Source organism: Chamaea fasciata, unplaced genomic scaffold, assembly GCF_029207755.1.
Source record: "Chamaea fasciata isolate MVZ Bird 193981 ecotype frontalis unplaced genomic scaffold, bChaFas1.0.hap1 SCAF_12, whole genome shotgun sequence".
Classification (NCBI taxonomy): Eukaryota; Metazoa; Chordata; class Aves; order Passeriformes; family Sylviidae; genus Chamaea; species Chamaea fasciata.
Genome location: NW_027094097.1, coordinates 6,052,916 through 6,072,309, shown reverse-complemented (window position 1 = coordinate 6,072,309; position 19,394 = coordinate 6,052,916). Strand labels below are relative to the sequence as shown.

At 36.6% G+C, this 19,394-nt stretch overlaps 1 protein-coding gene across 3 annotated transcripts in view; it reads right to left on the bottom strand.

Annotated features, from left to right (window-relative positions):
* CHD9 (chromodomain helicase DNA binding protein 9) overlaps positions 1-14,733 on the bottom strand; it is a 77,417-nt gene extending 62,684 nt beyond the window's left edge. For all 3 annotated transcript variants that reach the window (XM_066194269.1, XM_066194272.1, XM_066194271.1), the window contains exons 1-3: positions 14,656-14,733; positions 13,464-13,552; positions 7,722-9,324 (exon numbers count right to left, since the gene is read on the bottom strand). In XM_066194269.1, coding sequence (XP_066050366.1) covers positions 7,722-9,158 — 1,437 coding nt within the window. In that variant the 5' untranslated portion in view covers positions 9,159-9,324; positions 13,464-13,552; positions 14,656-14,733. The remainder of the gene's footprint in view (positions 1-7,721; positions 9,325-13,463; positions 13,553-14,655) is intronic.
* Positions 14,734-19,394: the final 4,661 nt, after the last annotated feature.

Genomic DNA, 19,394 nt, shown 5'->3' with positions numbered 1-19,394 from the left:
ACAGTTCCTTTAATATTACTTAAGGTTATTTTTAAAACCTATCAGTAGGACTACAGTTTTGAAACAATGTTTCAAACACTAAGAAAATACACACAAATCTCAGAACCACAATATTTGCAGTGGCTTCTTGAACACCAAGGCTAACTTCTCTTTTCTTTCCAAGATATAAACTAAAACTAAATTGTGAGGTCATGAATATCTCTTAATAGAGGCCCTCCTGTCAATCTATGAAACTAATTCTGGTTTGCAATTCAATAGGCTGCTCAACAGCATTATGTACACATATATGATATGCTACTAACATTGAAATTATTTTCAGATATGGGCTAACTCCTGAGCAGGCAGTGTGTAAAAGATGGGAACAATTTCAGGAGATATAAATTAAAATGCCTGCCTTCACAGAAAGATATCAAGTGAACAAAAACTCAAGGAAGTACAAATACAAGCCAAATAATCCACGTGAAAGAAAACCTGCCACATTTATGGAAGAAAAATCAATCTTTGCTACAAATTACACAGCTTTCAAAAATGTAAGACTTGTCATCTTTTCTAGCCTAAAGCTACATTCCCAGCTTCATTTATCATGCTTACTGAAATCAGCATTAGAATTCTGTCTCATCATCCTAAGAAACCCACTAATTTATATTTATTAGCCTTAAGAGTTCCCAAATTCAATCCACTCAACACCTGATGACAAACACTCTCTTAGAAATCTGCGTAACCAGGAAATTGAGCATTTTTTTTTTAAACTGATAATAAACAAAGAAAACAATTATTTTCCAGATGTAGGAGGCTGTTTGGACAACAAAGTGTTGAAAATTATGTTGATCTATCTATATATTTAAAAATAACATAATAGCTAAAAGAAACTGCAAAACCTGAGTGCACGAAACACGCAGACATCTGGACAAAAGCCACGTGAATTCCAAATGTATCAGATTCTCTGGCTTCAAAACCACACCAGTGGTTAACATCTTTACAAGTTCTGCTGCTCTTTCAGTAACAACACTTCACTAACACTTCATAAAGTGTTGATTTTCTACAGAATGTCTCAAGATGAAATGCTGCTCTGGAAGTTTTACAGGCAATGTATGTTCGAAGCCACTCAGAAATGCAGAGTGTAGATAAGAGTGTTAGTTAAAGCAGGTTAGTGGTTACTGGAGCCAATGGACAGTCCCACGAGTCCATTTGCACACTTCGTATTTAAGGCTGCAGGCCCACACACAATTATTTTGCCTGTACTGCAGAGAATATTGCTTACCATTCCTTCCTCTCTCACAGAATCACTGAGGTTGGAAGGGACCTCTGGAGATCATGTAGTTCAACCCCCTATGACAGGCTGCAAAGGATGGTGTCCAGGGAGTTCTTGAATAGGAGGAGACTCCAGAAGCTCTGCAGGCAGCCTCTTCTAGAGCTTTGTCACCCCCACAGTAAAGCAGCTTTTCTCCATATTTAGATGGAAGCTCGTGTGTTTCAGTTTGTGCCCCCTGTGCTGTCACTGGGCAGCCCTGGAATGAGCTGGCCCTGTGCTCTGGACACGTTTGGGAGTTTGTGAGCACTGACAAGCTCCCCTCCACTGTGTCAGTGGAACATGATCCTGTGCAACTGAGAGAACTAAAGCAGGAACAATTCTGGAAAAACACCCTTGACAAAAGTGCAAAGTTTCTCTGTACCTCAAGGACTTCCCCAGTTCAGTTCATAGCCCAAACACGGCATTAACACAAGACAAAATGAAAGAATGGGAGCTTTTTTCTTAAACTGCTTTTTCCCTGAATTTATTATAGTTTAGCCATATATTGAACTACAGCTTTAACAGCCTATAGAATGGGTTGCTGTCTTTAAAAGACAATTTAACATGGATTTTGTTTTCTCTTTTCTCTGTAGTTAGGTGCCACTTCTTCCGCACACGAAGATTACACAATTATATCTGTACTCTCACATCAATGAATTACTTTACAGTTTTTCAGTGTTAACAAGACACCTATTTCCAAATAGTTATTTAGATTATTCAACCACACTTACCCTGCATTATCATTAAAAAATATCAATTTAACTTATTTTTATCAACTAGTCTCACCTTGCTATTTTACTCCTGCAATTTGACCCAACCAGAAGCTTTATTCCCATGCTTGCCATCTGTTAACTACTTTTTACAAAAATGCTTCTCTTTTGGCACATTGCAAGGACAATTACAGTAGTTATTTAATGAGTGTGCAATTATCTCAGGGAAAAAAATATTATTATATTATGACAATCATTAAAACAGCAAGTGTTTAATTTTAAAGAGGAATCCTACACAAAGAATTGGACAGCCTAATTATTTGACAAGTGATGAAGGTTGAGAGAGACCTCCTCAAGAAAGGTTTAGAAAAAACATTCATGATAGCAAAAAGATCCAAAAAATTGTGAAAAAAATAATTCTACTCAGCAGAAATCACTAAGAAACTGATAAAGCATTTAAAACTGTTAAAGAGATACTCTGGCACATCTTCAGTGTTCTGAAAAGCCCAGCAATTCTTGTCTTTCCCTTACTACACAGTTTTATTTTGAAAGCCAAAACAGGGGAAATGAAAATGTTGACAATAAAAATTATACTCATCAGTAAATGTGTTACAAATTTATCTCACAAACATGTACTTTCTTTCCCCAGCCTATGCAATTTGCAGTTTTAAAAAATAAAATGTATAAAAGGTTTATATAAAACATAAACAATATATACAAAAGCAAGTGCTTCATACACATTCAACTATAAATAAAGCTATCAAAACATTGCTCTTTTAATGATTAATATGTTATTGGAAAAGAGCCATAGATTAATAATGAAAACTTCATATTATATACAGCTATGATTTAGAATTTCATTGCAGGAACTGCATTACTTAGGCTCAGAGATGCTGCCCTACTCTTCTCATTAACTCTGGGCATTTGACACAGCTTTGCCATAGTTAATCCCCACCTGTTTGTGCAGATCTTTCTCAAATCACAGAAATAAAGCAAAAACCCTGCAAATATTGCACAAAGGTGGTCAGTGGAGGGATTGTTTTCATTTCTTCAGCATAGATGATAAACTTATCAGGTGCTAGGAATTCTGCTGTGTCACTGTGATATAGGATTTAAGTTCTTATGAGGAAGGCAAAAAATGTTCTTGAGGCACAGAAAACTAAATCCAGTGCATACAACTTGTAGAAATGCTTAAAAAGAAACTTCAGATAAAGATTGACATTTGTTAATAGGGTGCCCACCCATAAAATTGACTCTAATTAAAGGAACAATATAAATACAGTGGATATGCTTAATGGGAGGTATACCAGCACTATTCAGCACTTTAAGAAGAATAATCCAGGTTGGGGGCATGAAGGTTTTTTTACATGTCAAAATTACAAGGAATGATTTGTAATCAACCCAAATGCTTACTGGAACAGACGTCCAGATTTCTAATCATAGAATCATTAAGATTGGAAAAGACTCCCAAAATCATTAAGTCTAACTTTTGACTTGATGCACAGATGTGAGATGATGCCAAGTAGGACAGATTTTGAGATGTGCATTTTGTTATGCTCAGTCTCTCTGAATATTGCACTGCTTCCTCAGTCACATGCATACAGCAGCACCATAATTTTAAAATCTTGTATAGTACCAGCACCTAGGAGCCATAACCTATAAACCTACTACAAAAAATAGTCAGTCTCTTCTACAGAGAAGTTCTATATAGTATGATCAATTCCTTCATTTAAAATATTCCTTGTTGCAGGCTTACTTAAAATTAAACCATACAGAATATAAGAAATACACTCTAATATTATATCATATCTATACAATATAGTGTGTATAAATGTATATAAACCAACACCCAGATCCTGTATCTTTTACTGTGATCCATCTTCCATAACTGCTTATGTATCAAGTAGCTGTCTGGTTTTAGGTCTCACATTTAGCCAAGAAAGCACACCACTGTTTACTGTGTGTTTGTCTTGTAAGAGAAGTCCACGATTGTATATACAAGTAGAGCAGCAAGCAGTAGCAGCGTAAGAGTTTTACAAGTGGAGTAATCCAAGGGATACATGTCTACAATGAATTTAGAATTGTTATAAAAGTGCCACCTGATGCCACAGTCAGGCATGAACGGCCTGTGACAATTCAGGACATCTCAGCAGCACATAAATCTGGACTTGGATCTGGTGAGAGTTAATTCCCTCTCTGATGATAAGCTCATATATGAGATTTTGCCACTCTGATACATACAACACCACCCAAGCAATCAACTGCAAGGTTCAGACTTTGCCAAACTTTCAACAGGGGCGAGACAAATTCTTTCAAAAAAATTAGTGTCGGCTGTTTCTATAAAAGAAGTGGTAGGACAGCTCAGGCTTGCAGGCATAAAAACACTTGCATGTTTCAAGTCAGTTTTTACACAAATTCATGAATACACTGAATTGTCGGGTTAGGTGCCAAACTTTTAGTAACAAAAAGGAAAAAAAAATAATTATGTGACAAGAACTAAGACTACTGCCTCATCCTATAGTACTTCATATAATTAATGAAATACTATTTTTCATCAGTGTATTTTTCACTTTCATATTATTTTTAATCTCAATTCCTCTGCTTTCATGTGTGCAGCCAGAAGACATTGGAACACTTCTTACAAAGTAACATACACAGTAAGACAGCTGTAATCTTCTCTAAGGACAGTTTATACTTAAGATTATCTTTCCAAAAGTTTATACTTCACATTATTTTTCCAACAGCTTATACTTCACATTATCTTTTCAACTTCCTTTTTCTTCTAAAGATGTAAAACATTGCTGAAGCCTTTTTTTTATCCTTCTGAGAAGCAAATAGATTATTTAGCCTTAGAAAACCCAAACCAGTTTTAAGTGGAGTTAAAAGATCAGAAGTCTTGTATAAGTCAAAGCTAAGTCTTCAGCAGGAGTCTTCAGCATTTCTCCACTTTCGGTTCTCAAACTAACTCTGATGAAAAATGCATGATGTAAAATTAAGGGTGCAATTTATTTACAATTCTGATTTAATTACAGCAGAAAGTGTATTAGCAACATAAGACAGTCCTTTTAATTCTGCAGCATTATTACACCGTACAGATTGTATTAATTTTTAAATTAATTTCCATTAAAAGAAAAACCATACAAGTAAAAATGTTATGAGTATGTTTGCTCTCAAATACTGAAACAACTATTTAATGTTCTTCCTTAATTTAAATAACCTCAGTCTAACTACAGTTAAAGATCTTTGGTTGTCTAATATTGGGTTTGTTCCAATACCTCCAGTTCATTAAATTTTCCATAAAATAAAGATATTCTTTCTGAGAAAACATAAACCATTATCAAACTGAAACTGTTGAAAAAAACCCTAAATTCACTAGTAATTGTTTCCTCAATAAGTACTAAAGCCAGTATGAAACACTGCCTTGTTAAAAAATTAAAAGCTCACCTTAACTACTACATATGAAACTTGTCAAAATCCCTTCCCAACTGACTCCTACCTAAAGCCAACCAGTTTCAGGAAGATCAAAATTCCTTCCTCCTTTACCCTACCTTTTTCCTCCCTGCTTAAATTGCACACATTTGTAAAAAGCTCTAACAGAACCAACTCATCCTGAACTTGAAATTCTAAGAAGAGATCAAAGAATAGAAGTGAGAATTACAACTAAAGCCCCTCTTAGAATTGTAGTCTGTCAAAAGACAGATCTGAAACACTTCAGAAATTGCCATACTATTCATACTACATACTGCACTGGTTTAAAGAGGCTTCTACATTGTTGCTTCTGTCAAGCCCCCATCTGTACGTTCCTCAACAGTTCGACAGCTACCAGTTCACAACCAGTTTCTGAAGGAAACATTAAACATCTGTCTGACCAGATAAACTCAAGGTCAGAATCCAATTTATCCAATTTATTGCATACCCCAAAATAATAAAAACCAAACCAAGAAGTTTAATAACTATCTGGTTTCTGGCTGTTTCATTTCGAAGAGGAAAAACATTAAAATTTTAAATACTGTGAAGTTGCTTTGTTTTCACACCACAATAAAAACAAAACCAAACCCCTAAACTTTAAAGGCTCTCCACAAATCTCAGAACTTTCCCTCTATTCCTTGTTACAAAGCAAAGTGCTAAAACTGATGTCAGGGAGATCGAAGCAAGTCTGAAAAGGTTCTGACGAACAACACTGAGGTCACAGCAGCAGAAAGTTTTATTAGACCTGCTTTTCATTGCCTGGCTTACATCCCACATGCTCCTCAAAAATGATACTAATCCCTGGGTTTCTCACCACGCCCACTTTTCCTGGAAGCCATTTCCTCTACACCCTGCACCCCAAGGATGCTCGGGGAGCCCAAGAGCCTCCAGAGCCCTGTTCCCAACCCCTCGTGCTGCTCCCACACACACCCCAACAGCATCACCTTCCCCTGCCAGCTGCTGGACCCTGTGCCTGCAGACATCTCTGACAAGAGTGGCTGCTTGGGTGCACCCTCTTTTGTTTTTTTAGGCAGGGAAGGGGAAAGAAAGGAAATGTTTATCAAAACCAACAGATTGCATCATTCAGTTAATCAAGCTCATCTCAACCACACTGCTGGATTTCCGTGCTCCATTAACATCACACCACAATTTACAGAAAAAGTTTCACTGGTAGGAATTGACAATTACACGCTCCATAAACACAAGCAGAAGTTGTAATGGAGAAGCAATCTACTGAACCAAGACCAAAGATTAAGCATGTTAAGCCCTTATCTCTACACTAATGATCTAAAACTAACAGGGGGGAAAAGAAAAATGCTACACTGTCTCCTTCATGGGCCTGTATCCTACAAACCAAGTGGAAGCAAAAGTCAGTAGTTAAGGCTCTTGCCTTCCCCGTATTTTTTTTTGCCAGAAAGACATTCTATATTCTATATTCTCAGGCAGAGAGAATATTGGTAGCAAGAATACAGAAGTAACAGTTACTCAAACCTTTTTAAAGCCATCTGCTTTAAATGTATATGTTTGATGTCAGCGTTGCTTGTTTTGAAATGCACAGATTAAAAATTAGAAAACAATTTTTATGCCATCTTGTCCTCCTCCTGGAGAACTCAAATACTTGCAGTAGATGTGCACATTATACTAAAACAACTGCTGAGTTTTTTGGTTTAGCCAAAAGTAACAAAATCCAACTTATACACAACTTTTTATATGTTTTCTATTGTCATTGATCACATCAAAAATGAGAATAAGAAGTGTGTATTTTTAACCAATGAGCATGAGCCCAAAGACACAAAGTGAAGGAAAGACCAACAACATAACCACTGCAATTCTTGCAAGAAATCAGCCACACAAACCTTACCAAAGGTCTTAAAAACACGTTTCTCTAAGTACTTTTCAAGACAATAAGCCATTATATTCACACCAAAATCACAGACCAGTAAATTTTCTCTGCTATACATCAGAAATACAAGCAGCAGAAGGAGCAACACCATTTTATCTGAATAACATCATGGAGTCTTGCTTTCTGCTGTGATAGGAAAAAAACAGGAGAAAGGAACGTTTCATCATTGTAGTCTGGATCAACTGGTTAGGGTATTTTTTCCTCCTAAACTAGACTTCTTCAAGGTCAAATAACAGCTCAGAGACTTCAGTTATCACGCTTTGAGACTCAAGCACCAGTCACTATTATTATTTCAGCCAATCAAACAAATCAGAGAGTTCAAACCCCCACTCCCCAAATCCCAGCATACCTGTCCTTGTGAGGTTGCACGACTTCTGCCTTGCAGGTGCTGATTAGAAACTGAAGAATGCCAAGGATGGGTCTGAGTTTGAGACGGCGGCCGAACGAGTTCAGATGATGGTGTCACTTGCTGTGGGCTGATGTGGTGCTCTAGGTCATGCTCTAAAACATGGCTTGTGCTATCCTGAACAAACGCAGAGTCGTCGAACTGTGGCAGAAGGTCTTCCTGCAGGAGGTCATCTGGGTCAAGTCCTGTGAATGGTTCACTGTGAGTCTCCACTTGATGAAGTAAGTTGTCATCTAAAGATGTAAAACCGTTGCTTTCTATAGGGTCGGTGAAATGGCTTATCTGAGAAGCAGAACTAGTGGAAGCTGAAAAATTAATATTCACAGGAGAGAGTTTTGAACTACTAAAGTTGCCCTGAGGATGCGCAGAATGCAACATTTGAAAAGTACTCGAATTCAAAGGTGTGTTAGGATTCAACATGTGCTCGGTTGTTTCTTGCTTGGTCCCTGTTTGAGATGTAAAGGCATCGCTTCCAGTGAAGTCAGAGATAGAGTGTGTCTGCTGGCTAGTCGAAAGAGCTGTTGTAGGCTGAAGAAGGCTGGTAGGAGAAATGTGATTATTAGAGTAGGAATACGGAGATGAAAATTGTTGACTATTACTGACAGAACAGGGAGTAATAGTTGGGGACTGTCCATCAAAATTTCCTTCTTGATTCCCACAGAAATGTATTGAAGCACTTGCAGTTTGAGAAAACTGTTGAACAGACAGAGGCTGCTGTGAAGTTGATGGATTAGAAACTGAAGGTGGGTGGTTAACACTGACTCTGAGAGAAGTAGACACGTTAACTTCCATGAAGTCTTTTGGCTGACTCAGAGCATCCTGCCCCGTGCTGTTCCTGCTCTGCTGCGGCCGTAGCGAGGCACACTGATGCTGTGGTTCATTAGCCTGAAATAAGGCAAAGTCATGGTGTGCTACAAAGCTTTTGTTTTGCTGCATAGACTGAGAATGTCCTTGGTGAAAAGGGGACCCATTTTGATTCGAAACAGTTGTGGCAGTTTGATGACCCCACATAGGACTGCCATCAGCCACATCTGGAAACATCCCATTGGACTGGTTTTGCGGATGAACTGGTGAACAATTGAATTGAGAGTGTGGTGATAAGACACTGTCAGCTGAGCTATTAAAAGGCTGACTTACTGAGTGAAGCTTCAGTGAATCATACTGATTCAGCTGATCAAACTCACTCATCTTTTGTTGATTTTGAGCATCTTGCACATGGTTCAGTGAGTCTATGTGCAAAGGTTCAAATTCTGCACCCAAATTCAATTCATCAACAAGTGAAACAGGTCCAGGTTGAACAAAGGCATCATCTGATAAACCTTCTAAGGTCTCACTAAAAAGATTGGCATCATCAAAAAAATCCATCATAGGATCAGTCATCTTGAGAGGTCTGTTCTGCTTTTGCTCTCAACTCCAAACGGAGTCAATTTTGTCTCTCTGCAATGAACAGAAACAAATGACATCCAGTGATCACCACCTTATCCAAGGCATGCCAACAGCCATTAGTGCTTCTGATGAAACATTTGTCTTCAGGTGTTAAAGCATCCTGAGAGGAGTGAAGGGGAAAAAAAAAGGAAAAATTTAATGAGTCTCCTCATCCTTCCTTCCCCTTCCCAACACTTTCAAGGGTTTTTCATACTTTGTTCATAACTTTAGCTAAACCCCAAATCAAGTAATTAATTTTTGCTTACAGTGCCCTGTGCAAGGTTTATAATTTTTGTCCCTTATAAAAATATGTTTTAAATGTAATGGTTTCATTTGTTTTACTCACTCAAAGCACAGGATCCAGTTAGAAAGTCTGGCATGGGTTATAACATTACTGCTATAGTGATCTCTCATCCTAGTTTATCTCAACACAAAAGACAAATCAGGAGAGAGTTATTTTAGCTCTCTTCAGCTTCTCTCAGAAGAAAACCAATTCAAATTAAGTACGAGGAAACAAAATACCGTAGACACCGAACAAACATAATTCAAAAAATCACACCTGAGGAAAGATAAGATAGAAATTATGGTAGCCATGGGTAAAATGTTATGTTCCAGGCTATCAAGGACTACTGATAAAAATCTCAAATTTGAAGCCTGTATCAGTAAGTTTACATACTAAGTCAGATCAATTACTGCTAACTGGAAAAAACAGAGGGGAAAAAAAGAGATATTTCTTCCATTTTTAGCAATAGATACCAAGGATGTACAATCATTAACTAGTATACATGCTCCTAACTACAGAAGCCTAGAACTACTCGACAGGACTAAAAGAACCCTATACTAGAAGTTGCATACACTAGACAATCTCTTCATGTTTTACTGACAGTGTCCCTTTACAGGTAGGAAATGGAGAAAATCTTGCAGAACAGCTGGAATTACTGCAGCACATTCAGAGCTGGCCTCACAGAAATTTACTTCTTGGTTAAAAAATCAAGAAACACTTTCCATCTTCATTTTTCCTACTTCCTTTCAGTATAAGGGAAACAAAAGTGGAAATAATGAACAAATAGTATGAACTCTCCTTCTAAAATGTAAAGGTTTTGTAACACAAATAAATCTTAGCAGGTATAAATAGGAAATATAACCTGAAGATTCTCCTAAAGGATCCAGGCACGTTGGATAGCACAGATGAATTTCCAAACTGAGAAATCTGAAGGCTAGATACACAAGAAACTTCTCCCAGCTCATTAGACCAACATTAATTTATTATGAAGCAAGCTTCTATGTGAAGTGGAGATTGTGAAGTGACAAAAAAACCCAAAAATAACCCCACCAACCAGCCACCCAAAACCTCTTTTGGAAAGAACACTACTATAGATAGCCTGGACACAAATCTGTTGCAAAGAGAATTTGGGTTTTGACCAGGGAAGTACTTTTACCCATAGTCTTCAAGAAAACTTCATGTCTTATACGAGAAGAAAAGGAAAACAAGATCTATTTTATAGAATACATCAAAAAAACTGAACTCATACAAAAACATAAGGAAACAGGTATCAAATTTCACTCTGAAAACATGAAATGGGGGTAGCAGTAAAAGGAATATAATAAAAAATTCTGATGTGTTTTATTTCATTCTGTATTTATTTCATGGCATTTTGACTACTTTTGCTGAAGTGACAACAGAAAACAAGCTACTCTAAGTTAGAAGCAAGTAAATCAGGTGGAGCTTAAGCACATTACCATGATATCCACACTTTCAGACTTTGATACACATGATAACACTGCTTCACATGACTGATGTGTGACAGTGCCAAAGATAAGAGAAATCAGTGACTTTGGTGGCCATTTTTCCCAAAAGAAGTTGAAACCATGGCTATTCAGAAAAATAACAGAAGCCACCTCAGAGAGAAGCTAGGGACAAGTTAGCAACCACAAGGAATTAAAACAAGTCATAAAAGCATGACATAACAAAAATCCAGACTATGGGAAAAGGACACAGAGAGTCATAGTTAAGAAAGAATTTTATATTATATGCTTGCAAAGGGTTTAGTTTTGGGGTTTTCTTAGGGAAGCAATGCAACCAGGTATAACAAACAAGAAGTCTGCTAGAGACTGAAAAAATCACTGTATTTGCTAAATTCTATGTAACATGCAACAGCATGACAGCTTTGTGGCTTGCTGTGATTTGCCCATCTATTAGCAGATGCAACATTGCATCAAAAGAGGTACATGGTAAAACCCAGACACTCAAAAACCTGATCACTTCTGCACAATATCTAGAAATGAGACAATTTCCCAATATTAAAAGACAATTACACTATCATTACTTGTCAGATTTTAACTAAAGCTTTGGCCACGTTCAAAAAGCTGAGTTAATTAAGTAACACAGAAGTTACTTCCTGCTGATGCATCAATATAATTGATATTCTATCACAGATTTGAAGATCAATGTACATGGTTAATTTAAAAGGCACAGAGGGACATAATTTCCTCAAAATCCCACAAATAAAGAAGACTAAAAAGGAAGATTTAGTAGATATAAACTCTTTTATTCCCTACAGAAAGAACTGTTTGTACTAGAGTGCCATTGTATCTGTAGCTAAATATGGACTGAAACAATGTATTTTCTTATTGTTATCACTAAAATTTGGATAAAAGTTGGTTGGGTAGCCTAAATAAAAACCCATACATCCAATTGTGTCTATTCATATGCATTATTTTAGATTAAAATTACTTTTCATTGTTATGCATTTCTAATTATTTTTGAGTAATGTGTCATCCCATTAGTAAAATCATACCCTCGACATACTGGTTTTGTTTAGAATTCTCTTTCTGCTACAGAGTTCACAGACATCATGCTAAATACTCAAAAGATCACTCAAATATCTTGAATTTTAATTTGAAGATTATGAAGATTTGAAACATATGGGCTTAAACTAAATTCTCAGAACTGAGTTGCAGTCCATGGCTACAGTTCCAGCTCCCAGTAAGAGCAAAGAACTGGAGCATGTGGCTTGTGTGTGCTTGTCAGGCTAATCACAGCAGCCTGTTCCCATTCCTACACCGATCCTGCTTGCACCAGACACCCCCTGGAACTGCTTCCCTTCCTCTGCTCCCCAGACATGCACAAACTCCCTTCCCCAGCCTCTCCTCCTTTTGTGCAAGTAGTCTCTGGGAAATAAATACAACAAAAGTAAATAAGGAAAAAAAAGGAAATCAGTAGCTAGGTATTTTTTAAGGTTGTTCATGGAATTTCAAGTCAGCCAACGATACAAATGACTTTTTACTTGGGAAGAAACTCCATCTTCCAATGCAACTGAAGGCAAATTTTTACCATTCTGAACCGTGTCTGCCTTCACTGTGAACGGGACAACTTCCTTAATGACAGCAGCTTTGCTTAAGCTGAATAGAGCCAAAGCAGCCCAAAGAGAAAGTATTTCACAGAACTCTGTATAAAACAACATGGTGTCAAAAAGCCCCACAGCAATGCTTAGGCTACTTACTGGATTACATTAAGAGATTCATGTTAACAATAATTTTTAACTCAAGGTGAATTTATGAAACCTCAAAATGGTATTTCAGCAAGCTGTACTTGAGAGAGAAGATATAAAAACAAATTCTGTAATGCATGAAGTAAACATAGCTTAAACTTAACTGTTTCTGTCAGAGACCTACAAAAATTACCAGTAGCTTTTTGAAAAAAATCATATTTTCTAGAGTCTTTTGTGGGTTTTCTCCCCGATTGTTTTGAAGTGCAGGTGTGTGTAATACCACAAAGTGTTTTCAAACTAAGTAAGGTTTATGTTATTGAGAAGATGTGTTGTTTGTTTTGATTGCACAAAATTCGGACCCTTTGCTTTGGTTGCATTCCAAGTTAGAATCACTTTCTTTGAAAATTGCAAATTCAAAATATGTATGGCAAGATGCACAGTTAAAGCCCATAGAACTGCATATATATCAGAAAATTACTCAAATCACGGACCAATTTATAAATTCTAATATACCACTGTTTCTCTGTCTGTAATACTAAGGGTTAGTAATTTAATTAGAGCATTAATATTTAGACACATGAATTCCAAAGTTTAGTTATTAGCTTGGGTCAAAATTAAGACATAGAAGAGGCACCTAATGAACCCTATACTGTAAAAGTTCCTGATAAACCCGTAAGACAAAAATAAGTTGCTGAAATCTTCTAAATTAAAAATATATCACAAGATAATTAAGAAAATAGGCCCGAGTCAAAATAAAAAATATTCTTACCCATGAATATAGAACACATCTCTTTAATGAAGAATTAAGAAGCTCAGAGATGTGTTTTAAATCCAGATGGATACCTCATCATCAGAGACCTGAAAAGGAAGCATGTTAAACAAGTCACACAATAACCAACTTCAGGAGTGTACATTCAAAAGCAATACCTCAAACTCAAAAGCTCACTAACATACCATGAAACAAGAACACCAGATTAACAGACAATCACTAGGAGCTATGAGACACTAAGTGTCTGGTAAATAGGTACATATTAATTTTGTAGAACCACTAAAAATAACCCAAATCTACAAACCCCTTAGGACAAAGGGTAGTTTGTGCCACAAAACCGAAAGATTTAGGCTAACTTTAAGACAGGATGTAAATACTCAAACCCAACAACAGCAAAAAGAAAAGTTTTAAACCTGTCAGAGAAACCCTTTACGTGACTTAACAGCAGTGAGCTGTTCCACACTGCCAGTGGACTTCAATGGGAACTGACACTGCCTTTCAGGGAGAGAATACCTGCGTGACAGTTCTATCCTGTTCCTGCCTTGGCAGTAGGTAGAGGAGCTCAATTTCAAGAGGTTCTTTTTTAATCTGAAAGAGGCTACAAAACATTATAAAGTTTAAGGGAAAATGTGCATGGGGGGGGTTCTAGGGCCACTGTGTAAAAGGCTCAAAGCACAAAAAACTTCCCTCTTGAAAGACAGACAGAAAGTTTGTATATGAACTGATACTCCACACCAGTATGTTTTTCCAGTTCAAAAATATGATTATCCAAGGCATCAAACATCCTCCGATTCCAATACAAGGATTCCTCTCTTCCTAAATAATTCCTAAATAATTGTGTTAAAATCTGCTTCTCAATGCAAATGTTATCAATGTCTACTTATTTAAAAGTTCTTTGTTCGCTAAATAAAGTTAAAGCATAAATATTTTGCAATACATACACTAAATGAATAGCGGCATTCAAAAATTTATTATTTGAAAAAAAAAAAAAAATTGAAAACTTGCAAGCAAGTAATTTATTCTACCTGTAAGAGTTCAACAGTAAAAAAGGAAACCTAATTCACCTATAACTACCATATAAGACAAATGCTATCTTAAGCTCTTGGCTATCTAAAACAGCTGCGTATCCTTCCTTAACTGGATTGTTCTTGAATCCTCAAAATAAAGAGAAAAAAAAAAAGATGTTTCTTACCCTTTAGAACAGTGTCCACTTGCTTGAACAGCTTCCAATATGGAGACAATTTTGGAATACTTAAAAGTTTGAAAAGTCCTACATTGAAAGGAAGAAAAAAGCCCATATGTAACTAGATATACATTCACCAGGTCTGCAATACAGTATTCTAAAAGTGAAATATAAAAAATACTTCTGACAGCAGAAGATTCACTAATGATTATATGAAGTGCCAAAGAGAAATTCACACAAAAGGAACACAGAGCTTTTATAAGCTCCAAAATAGGATCGATCTCCACAGATTCTCACAAAAGCTATACTGCATGTGAACTTTTAAATACACATATATACGTACATATGTATCTCTACGTGTGATATGTTAAAAAAATTGTTCTGTACAGATCCTTTCTTTGGGAAAAGGTCTTAATGCCTGCTTTTAAATCTTGAATTGGTAAAGTTAACTGATATACAAGTTATACTTCACTAAACAGAACCAGAACTACATTTGTTTTATGCATGCCCAGACCCACAGTGAACTATCTTAGAAAGTTCTAAAAAATATCTTTCACAGTCCAACTAAGATAGTATCTTCATAAGATACTGAAAACATACATTTTCCTAAGTGCACACATGTCCTTGGGTTTCTTGATGAATTTCTAAAGCATTATTCTTACTAAGAAATAAAACAAACAAGCAAACAAAAAAACACCAAACGAAAAACCAGCAAACAACAGTATTTTGGCTATTTCTTTAAATATCTGCAGGAGGTGTCAGAGGATGGACCAGGCTCTTCTCCTGGTGCCCAGCAACGGGAGAAGGGGAAGGGGCAGGAGCTGATGCCCGGGAAGATCCACCTGGAGATGAGCAAAGACTCCTTTGCTGTGCAGTGCCCGAGCACTGAACAGACTGGCCAGAGCCTGTGGAGTCTCCCTCACTGGGGACATTCCAGAACTGGCCGGACACAATCCTGTGCCCTGGGTAGCTGTCCTTGAGCAGGAGGTTGGACCAGATGTTCCCACTGTGGTCCCTTCAAACCTGATCTATTCTGCGAGTCTCTGATTCTTATTTTGGACACTAAACCACAGATTTTTAGATGCATTTTCTAACAGGAAACGAACAACTCATTTCAATTAGTTGAGAAGTGCTACTCAAATTTCTATTTCTTAAAACATCATGTACATTTTAATAAAACAGTTTAGTTTGGCACAACATCCTTGCACGCTTTTATCTCTTCAGTCTTGGCAAATACCTCTAGAAAATTTAACAGAACCAGTTGAAGACATTATTATTTTCAACTACCTTCTTCACCTTTCTGCCAAAGGTTATTGCCCTCAAAGCACACCTGCAGAACAAAACATGTAGGTGTCCATCTGCTGCTTCAGCACACAGTCTCCCAATTTAGCTTTAAGCCTTCCTCTTGTTTGTTTAACAAACCCATTAGACTTTGCATTAAAACGGCAGAAGTGTATATATACCTTCTATTTGGTCATTTACATCTTCTGGATGTTAATTGCAGTAAAGGGGCAATAATAATACAGAGAATGACAACATGTTAATCTGCTGCTATTGATAGAAATCTAGAGAGATACTAGGAGTTTGGAATACCTTATTGCAAAGAACAAAGTCAGTTTATTTTAGTGAAAATAGCTGTTAAGAAGTTAATGCGTTTGACCACCAGACTACTGAAGGAATCCATGTTAGTAACCAGTACTGCTCTTAAAATATTGCAATTTTGTTTCTCTGAAGTGTACCTGTGGAGATTTTCATAAATTTCAGGATTTCATTGATTTCCTTCTATTTCTAATACCGATAACAAAAACTTCCCATGTTTTGTTCTTCGGGTTTAAATACCACTACACTCATTTTTTTTTTTCTTTTTAGCGTATCTGTACAAATTACAAATATCTCTTTGCAAGTTTAGTTGTTAAAAGAGAGTAACATACTCAGTGTAATGTATTTATAGTTTGCAGTTTACTTCTGATCACTAGAAAGAGTTACACAAACTTTCCTGTAAGTTTAAAAAATAAAATCCTCTGGTCCTGCTGAGATTTCAGATGTAAAAGTAAACATTACAGGCTTTCTGTTGTTTTGTCATTAATTTCAGCATTACACCTTAAGTTAGACCTATAAAATATGTTTCTGAATTCTGGTATTATTTTCCTCAGAAACAATTAGGCCATTTTACGATTTAGCAAAACATTTGCATTAAAAATCAGAAAAAAACGCTTTTATTTTCACATGTGGCCTAAACCAAGATTTCATTAGAAAACATCTGAGAAAGAAGACTTCAGAGCACAGCCCTCTTTCAATTCACAATCTGATAATACAGTATCTTCCAATAATTCCCATGTTCTGATAAGCATCTTTGCAAACTACTGCAAGTTTATAACCTGGAAGTACCAACTCATAGAGTGCAAAGGATTGTGCCTGTTTTACAGATGCCTATGGATCCTGATTGATGAGTACAGACAGCTGTGAAGGCTTGACATTGACAGGAATCTGCACTGGGGAAAAAAGAGCACAATTTCAAGTCTTGACACTGCCAGATTAGGATATGCCAGTACTTTACTGAACAAAACAGGTTCAGACATCCCACTCCACACTCCATTTACTGGCATAAGTAGTTTCATCTCTATCACAGGCCTCCCCTATGCAGAGAGAGGCTGCACACAAGTTTTCTGTTGTTTAATTTTTTGGGGGGTTTTAAAAATTATTTCTAAGGAGATTTGATAAGCAAGTTTCCTAAAAGTGTTCCTCCCAGGCACATGTTAATCAAGACACTCTGAGTTCACAATTTGTTCAGTATATTGCTCTTAAATTAGGAAATCAATTACCACTAATAACTCAAGCAAAACATCATTTCTCATCTTGTCTCATGGTTTCCAGCATAGTCAGGACATGTTCCTGAATTCACCTGCAACAGACAGAGATTCCAGACAACTTTTACTGTGACATCCAGACTCTGTCACAAGAGTCTGACAGTCAATATAGACTTTTTAAAAACTTCCCCAGTTAAATGGGGCAATACTCATCTCTTTGTCAAGAGTATTTATGAATTAATTCTTAAGAACTTACCTAAAAACTTGTCTCTGAAGCTAAATTTAGATTTAGCTTCTGAAAAAGAGCAAAGAAATACTTTGAAGAACTACGTGCTGAAACCAGCAACATCATATTATATGGTCTCAAGCCCACTATCTTACCTAACACTGTTTTTCATGTAGGTGGAAGCCACAACTACAGTAGCTTTACTACAGGGTAATTTAAAACACAAGTAAATTGTATTGAATTATCAGATTTCTGATAACATATGGAATATCAAATGAGCAGACTTTCATGGCATTACACAAGTAAAGTCTTTCTGAAGCTTAAAAGTTTTTTCACTAGGGTGTTAAGTATGAAATGTAATAAAACCATTTCTCTTCAAAAGCCATTTACAGAACAGATTTTGGAAGAATTCCTGAATTTTAGTGACCAGCATAAAAGAGTGAACAAACCTTCAAATACTGCTCACGTGGCACAAGGAAAAGTGCCCAAGAAAACACTGCAGATGGAAACAATTTGGTAACCAGAGTTACATTTTCTAATATGACTCAGATAAAGAACAAAGTCAAAATTACTATCTGTCTCCAGAAAAAGGATGGGAACATTTTTCCATCTTCCTGCAAATTCTAACTGTTGATTTAAGATTAAAACAAAAATATATCACTTACAAAGACAAAGATGCATGTACACTGCCAGCCTATAGACATTAATATTTGGCAGTGCCTGGATAGTCTGTATGAATGAAGTTGAATATTTCAACACATCTGCTCAATGACAGATGCCATATCTTACCAATGAATTTCTGCTGATTTCTGACTTCTAAAAAAATGCTTCCTATCTTGTAACATTTTTCTTGCAGCTTGGAAAGCGAATGTAATGTAAAGTCAGCACTGAAAGTGGAACTTGGATCCAAGGTGCATCCAAAAGTAGTCTCTTACTTGATCACTAAAGCTCACTCTAAGAGGTAGCAGAGTACATGTCTGAATTCTATTACAAACACATTTTAAAACTACTCTTAAGGTCCTAGTGTTTCTGAAGTCAAGATAAATCTTACCCACACTGTTAAAAAATATTTAGAATTGGTCTTCTGCAAGTTTTCAACACTGCAGCTACTCAAAGTCATTGTAAACCACATTATACTTTCTTCTTGTAACACTTCTAGAAAAAGATACTGCTTATAAACGATCTCTCCTCCCTGCACTACTGTAAATAAGAAAGTTGTGTGTTCAGCTCACTCTCACATTTATGAACTGGTCAGATTAAATATGGGAATCTTGCTGCTCCTTCAGCCAGAGCAAAAGCTGCAAATACTTTTCAGTTGCTGTTTCATCAGCAAAATAACCACTTCTTAGCATAATTTCTTTTGCTGAAGGAGTAAGTGAATATAATAATGTTAACTATCAATTCTTGAAGGTTTGACAAAATAAACAGCTAGTTTCTCCATCACCCATTCCCGTGGCCCCACTTCTCACTGCAGGAAGAGCACTGGGAAACAGAATGAGAACCTGAGTAAGTGTGAGATTTCAGAGTCTTCATTAAGCTCACATCTCCATGGCTGGATAGAGCTAAAACCATTAAAAGGGCAACTCTAGATAGGTCAGTGGAAGAATATAAAGTACTGACAGAAGTAGGGTTAGGAAAGAATCTGGGTGTGATGAACTACTGGACTTCAGTATGTTTCAGTTGGATGATTTAGAAACACAAGTACCAAGCATTAC